At 41.9% G+C, this 7,153-nt stretch overlaps 1 protein-coding gene across 1 annotated transcript in view; it reads left to right on the forward strand.

Annotated features, from left to right (window-relative positions):
• The first annotated feature begins 6,841 nt into the window (after positions 1-6,841).
• CXCL17 (C-X-C motif chemokine ligand 17) overlaps positions 6,842-7,153 on the forward strand; it is a 21,660-nt gene continuing 21,348 nt past the window's right edge. The window contains exon 1 of the mRNA XM_039849956.1: positions 6,842-7,140. Within this exon, the coding sequence (XP_039705890.1) occupies positions 7,062-7,140 (79 nt within the window). The 5' untranslated portion in view covers positions 6,842-7,061. The remainder of the gene's footprint in view (positions 7,141-7,153) is intronic.

A 7,153-nucleotide genomic window follows, 5' to 3' on the forward strand; every position in this document is an offset into this window, starting at 1 on the left:
CCAAAGCATTTTCGTAGTAGGGGACCTAAATACCCCACTCTCACATATGGATAGATCATCCAAACAGAAAATCTATAAGAAAATAACATCCTGAAATGACACATTAGACCAACTGGACATAATTGACATTTACAGAGCCTTCTATCCAGCTACTTATACATTCTTCTCTAATGCACATGGAACATTCTCAAAGATTGACCACATACTGGGACAGAGATAGCCTCAACAAATATAAGAGGGCTGAAATCATACCAACTATATTCTCTGATCATAATACTTTGAAACTAGAGATCAACTGCAAAAAGAAAGCAGGAAGAACTATAAACACATGGAGATTAAACAACAAGTTTCTGAAGAATAACTGAGTCAGAGAAGAAATAAAAAGAGAGATCAAGAGATACATAGAAACGAATGATAATGATAGTACAACATATCGTTATCATTGGGACACGGCAAAAGCAGTCATAAGAGGAAAGTTCATATCATTACAGGCCTATCTCCAAAAACAAGAACGAACCCAAATAAACAACCTAACACTTCATCTTAAAAGAAACTAGAAAAAGAAGAACAAATGAAGCCTAAAGTTAGCAGGAGGAAAGAAATAATCAAAATTAGAGCAGAAATAAATGAAATTAAAACAAACAAAAAAAAACAATAAAAAAATAAATGCAATAAAGAGCTAGTTCTTTGAGAAGGTTAACAAAATTGACAAACTCCTGGCTAGACTTACTAAAAAAAGAGAGAGAAAGAACACAAATAAACAAAATCAGAGATGAAAGGGGAAATTATGACTGATATTGCAGAAATACAAAGGATCGTGCAAGAATACTATGATAAAGTATATAACACCAAATTTAATAACCTAGAAGAAATGGAGCAATACTTAGAAAATTACAACCTTCCTAGACTGAATCAAGAAGAGTTGGAAAATCTAAATAGACCGATCAGCAGTATGGAAATTGAATCATCAAAAACCTACCAAAAAGTAACAGTCAGAGACCAGATGGCTTCACCACTGAATTCTACCAAACATTCAAAGATTTAATAACTATTCTCCTCAAACTCTTCCAAAAAATCGAAGAGGGGACAATACTTCCCAACTCATTTTATGAGGCCAATATTACTCTGATACCAAAACCTGGCAAAGATAACAGAAAACTGAAAACTACAGACCAATATCTCTCATGAACACAGATGCAAAAATCCTAAATAAGATACAAACCGAATACAGCAACATATTAAAAAGATTATACACCACAATCAAGTGGGCTTCATCCCAGGGGCACAGGGATGGTTCAACATGCACAAATCAATTAATGTGATACACCACATAAACAAATTAAAAAATAAGAATCATATGTTCATATCAATAGATGCAGAAACAGCCTTCGACAAGATACAGCATCCATTTATGATCAAAACACTTAACAAATCGGTATAGAAGGAAACTACCTTAACATAATAAAGGCCATCTATGACAAGCCCTCAGCCAACATTATACTTAATGGTGAAAAACTAAAAACCTTCCCTCTAAGATCAAGAAAAAGGCAAGGCTATTCACTATCACCACTGTTATTCAATATAACACAGGAGGTCCTAGCGGGTACAATCAGGCAAGAGAAAGATATAAAAGGCATCCAAATAGGAAACGAAGAAGTCAAACTGTCACTATTTGTGGATGACATGATTCTCTATATATAGTAAAACCCTAAAGACTCCACAAGAACACTACTAGAAACAATAAGCAAATACAGTAAAATCTCTGGATACAAAATCAACGTTCAAAAATCCATAGCGTTCCTATACTCTATTAACAAAGTGCCAGAAAAGGAAGTGGAAAAAATAATTCCTTTTACAATTGCAACAAGAAAAATAAAATACCTAGGAATAAATCTAACGAAACATGTGAAGGACCTATATAATGAAAACTGAAAGACCCTATTAAAAGAAATCGAAGAAGATACAAAGAAATGCAAAAGATATCCCGTGTTCTTGGATTGGAAGAATCAACATAGTTAAAATGACCATATTACCTAAAGCATTATACAGATTTAATGCAATCCCCATCAAAATCCCATTGGTATTTTTTGAAGAAATAGAACAAAAAATCATCAGATTTGTATAGAAGCACAAAAGACCCCAAATTGCAAAAGCCATCCTGAGAAAAAAGAATGAGGCTGGAGGCATCACTCTGCCTGACTTCAAATTATACTACAAAGCGACAATAATCAAAAAGGCATGGTATTGTCTAGAAATAAACCCATATTTATATGGGCAAATAATTTTTGACAAAAATGTCCAAAATATACAGTGGAGAATGGAAAGCCTCTTCAATAAATGGTGCTGGGAAAACTGGAAAGCCACCTGCAAAAGAATGAAATTAGACTGTTGTCTATCACCACACACCAAAACTAAGTCGAAATGGATTCAGGACCTGAATATAAGACCTGAAACAATAAAATGCATAGAAGAAAATATAGGGACTAAACTCAAGGACCTTGGGCTTAAAGAGGATTTTATGAATTTGACTTCAAAGGCAAGGGAAGTAAGAGCAAAAATAAATGAATGGGGCCTCATCAAACTGAAAAGCTTCTCCTCAGCCAAAGAAACTATCGACAAGATAAAGAGACAATCATCCGAATGGGAAAATATATTTGCAAGCAACACCTCCGATAAGGGCCTAATATCTAGAATATACAAAGAACTCATACAACTCAATAACAACAACAAAAAAAAATCCAATCAAAAAATGGGCAGAGGACCTGAACAGACACTTCTCCCTAGAAGACATACAAATGGCCAGCAAATATTTGAAAAGATGCTCAACATCGCCAGCTATTAGGGAAATGTAAATCAAAACCACAATGAGATACCATCTCACACCTGTTAGAATGGCTATAATCAACAGGACAAGTAATAACAAATGTTGGAGAGGATGCAGAGTTCTCATACACTGCTGGTGGGACTGCAAATTGGTACGGCCACTATGGAAAGCAGTATGGAGGTTCCTCAAAAAACTAAGAACTGATCTATCATATGATCCAGCAATCTCTCTACTGGGTATTTACCCCAAAGACTTGAAAACATATATCCAAAAAGATATTTTCACACCGATGTTCATAGCAGTGTTATTCACGGTGGCAAGGACCTAGAAGCAACCAAAGTGACCTATGATAGATGACTGGCTAAAGAAGCTGTGGTACGTATATACAATGGAATATTACTCAGCCATAAGAAGAGATGAAACACTGCCATTTGCAACAACATGGATGGACCTTGAAATAATCACACTAAGTGAAATGAGCCAGACAGAAAAGGTTGAAAATCACATGATATCACATATGTAGAATATAAACCTAAAAGCAACGAATGAACAGGACAAACAGAGACTCATGGACATGGACAATGGACTAGTGGTTACCAGAAGGGAGTGGGGAGGGGGGTGGGAAATAAAAAAATAAAATGTTAAAAAAAAATTTTTATATATACTATGGAAAAAAATAAACTGGAATTTAAAAAAGAAAGAAAGAAATACTTATTAGAGTCTGCACTGGAGAGACGAAGATGAGTCAGACCTGGTCCCTACGCTCACTGAGCTCTAGGTTAGGGAAGGACCCAATTCAAAGCCAGACCATTACAGTTCAGCGAGAAACACCCTGATAGAGGTCAACAGACTTTTTTGGCCCATCTCATAAACCTCCTGTGAAAATTCCACTCTCGGTTTTCTGAGCTCAGTTTTCCTTATTTCAAACTCCAACTGAAAAAAATGCAAATGTCCCAGATGGTCATTTTTGCAGTCATGGTTGGATCGGACCTTTCCTTCTGGCTCATCCAAGGTGTTTGTGGCCACCTCATTCTGAATGTCCCCTCTCTCCTAGTGGAGCTCGCCACATTGCACATGCAGCAGCCAGGTGGCTGCACGCTAACAGAAATCCTAGCGAGTCAGGGAATGGGTTTTAGTCCTGCACCTTTGAGGTTAACTGCTGCTGGCCTACGATGATGACCAAATCCTACTTTGTTCCCTGCGCTTTCATTTCCACTTCTGTAAAATGGAGCCGTTGGATCAACACTCCATGGGTCTGTGTACAGTGAGAGCTCCTCAGAGACAGCGTCTTAGCTTCTTCCTCTGAGTGGCCACCATCTGGCAAAGGCTAGGCGCTCCGCTGTTCACCGAATGTGCGTATGAATAAATGACTCATATTAGAGCAACATGAGTCACGGAATTAATTAAAAAATACATCCAAATGTTGACCAAGCGCACTGTAGAGGGGGAAAACCAAACAACAGTGGCAGAATGGTGTTTCCTCTCCGGCTTTCCCCTCACCGCTTTCCCGGACGAAGCCCTTGTAAGTCAGAGATGGTGTGGACACAAATAATGTCCTCGAGATGGGCTCCAAGCAGTTGTCACTATTAACAAGAGAAAGGTCTGTTTGTCTTGAGGGTGCTTTATACTGTTACACAACAACAAAAACTTTAACTTCCCCAGCTGAGTCTTGTTTAAAGAAAGGGTTCATTAGGCCATGGCTGGCAAAAGAAGGAGGAGGAGGAGAAGAAGAAAACCAATCTTGGGGCGTAGAGTCTAAACCACTGGCAGCGTGGCTAGGCAGAAAAGACAGCATGTCCATCATATTTTATACATCGAGTAGGGAGGAGAAAGATGGAAGGATTTACGTTAGCTGGAGACCAAGGAGACGGGCGAGTTGTGGGGCAGACTCAGCAAGTCGTCAAGGAAGAAATGTCTACTCCTGTGGACTAGCTGTGGGCAGCAGACTGGAAAATTCATGTGAAACAAGCTGAGTCCCCTAGCGTTCCATGGCACCTGGCTATCCTTTCTCTTGGGTAATGTCATAAACGGTCACCTGGAAGTTAATCCTAAATTCCAGCAGATACACAGGAATGCGAGTGGTTGTTTGTCAGAGCTTGTCCACAGCTATTAACAGAGTAACTGGTCTTTCTCTCTCTCTCTGGCTGCTGTAATTTTAATTTAGGATATCTCGAAATTTTTTTTCTTGTCAATATCAATGAACTTGAGGGACCCCAAGCATCCTCCTGTGGTACATGGATCCTGTACCCCACCCCAAGTCCATGGGGGGAGAGGGAGAGTCAGACAGAGTGAGCCGACAGGAGGCCAGGACCTGGGAGAGCAGAGGCGTGAACAGACTGAGGGGGCCCGGAGGAAGGTGTGAGGAGGTGCTCCCTGCTCCTGCAGCAGCCCAGGCACGGGGGAGGACTGAAGGGCAACTCACTGGGAGAAATAGAGCACCCTCGTCGGGCGCCATGTGTATGCGTGACCATTTATCAGTAGAATTCTTTTTCTGGCAATGGACTGCACTTTCACATGCTTTCTAACATATCAGGCCTAGTTAAAGTGTTACAGAAATATCATTCAATTCGACAAACACGGGTAGAGTGCTCTCAGAGTGCCAAGCCCTCCATAAGTTCAGGAACAAGGAAATGAACAAACAGCCCCTGTCCTCAAAGACCTCCATCCAAACTGCTCCAAGCACCTTTTCCACACCACCCTCCTCTCCGCCCCCCACCGGCCAAATCCCGCCCCGTCCTGGGAGACCCAGCCCGAGTTCCACCTGACTCAGAGTCCCCTGAGCTACTCTCAGTCCACGGTGAACTCCTGCCACTTCTGAGATCTGGTTCCACGTATAGCTCTAGGTTTTATGAAGTGTGTGTCATGTCTCTGATTAGATTTGAGCTTCCTAAGGACAGAGACCCTTGTTAGAATTTTCTAGAGATAAACCACATTGGTGGTTTATATCAGACCGAGCTCAGGCCAAGCCCTAGGCTTCAACTAGAGGACAATCTCCACTGCCTAGTATGGTACCTGCCCCCGACCCCCACGGGCCCTTTATGAACTCAAGAACAGCAGAAACTACAATCAACTTTCCAACATGTCAACGGGCAGGGATAATTTGAGAACTGAGAGGGTGAGCATGATCAAACAAAAGTCTAAAGGGATTTGACTCACACTTCGCCTCTTCCAGCCTCTTAGGTGAAACTCAATCACACTTCCTTTCCTCACTCCTCCCCAGAGGCTTCCTTGTCAACTTTCCCCATCCCTATAAATATCCCCCAACATTCAAACCTGGCCTCTCCTCTTTCTTCGAGGCACTTCCCAAAGTCTCTGGAATGAGTCATGGTAAGTAAGTGCTAATGTTCTATAATCCTTACTGTTTATTCTGTGTAGTGGCACCTTCTTCATTTGTCTTAGGCTATTTCGAAACAAGGTCTGGACCCAAGAGCCCCAGCAGCCTGGGCAAACCCCTTTCCTGCCGTGGTTCCTGTTTCTCAAACCCTCTTGGACCTGAAGAACTGGGGGGTCTTCCCCCAACCCAGTTCTCTCTCCTTTAAGCTGGAGTAACTAAGCCGCAGGGCCCGTCCTAAGAACAAGGAGGCCCGGTCTGACTCATGCTCCAGGAGATGCATTTCGGACAAAAGAGAACAGCCTGTCCTCCTTGATCTAGTCTGCTTCCCACTCATGTGAAATGGAGAAAATTAAACATAGTGAGGACAGGACACGATACAGGCCACCTCACCACTATTGCTGACACTGTGCCGAGCAAAGATGAGAGCAGGGAAGACAGAGGGGGACCAACTGTGTCATCCTCTCTGCTGCCAACCCTTAGTACTCACTTTCCTGCCAGATATTAAGCTAGAAAATCCCACTGAAAGGTATAAGGAAGTTCAAAGGAGAAAAAAGGCTTGGGGGAGAAATCATAACGCATCGTGGAATATGGAGGCAGGAAGGAGGAGAAAAACGATTGCCACTGCCAAGTTATCAGTCACTTCTTATGTTCTTAAGAATGCTTCATGTCTTTTGTTTGGCCAGTTTTACCTCCTAGATTCCCGTAAAACACACAGTCCTACCTGTTACCTAATAAAGCCAGCGTCACTTAGCCGTCCTCACCCCTCGTGGGAACACTGGTGCGGGATTAAAGTGCAGACTGCCAAGCCAAACACAGGGGCCTAGCCATCCCAAGAGTCTGAGCCTCCGACCAGGAACTTCCCACGCCCTCTTCAAGCGACTTACAGCGGCACCGACGGGCACAATGAAAGTTCTAATCTATTCCCTCCTTCTGCTGCTGCCAATGATGCTGATGTCCATGGTCTCTAGCAACCCGAATCCAGGTAAATAACATTA

Source organism: Pteropus medius, unplaced genomic scaffold, assembly GCF_902729225.1.
Source record: "Pteropus medius unplaced genomic scaffold, Ma_sr-lr_union100, whole genome shotgun sequence".
NCBI lineage: Eukaryota > Metazoa > Chordata > Mammalia > Chiroptera > Pteropodidae > Pteropus > Pteropus medius.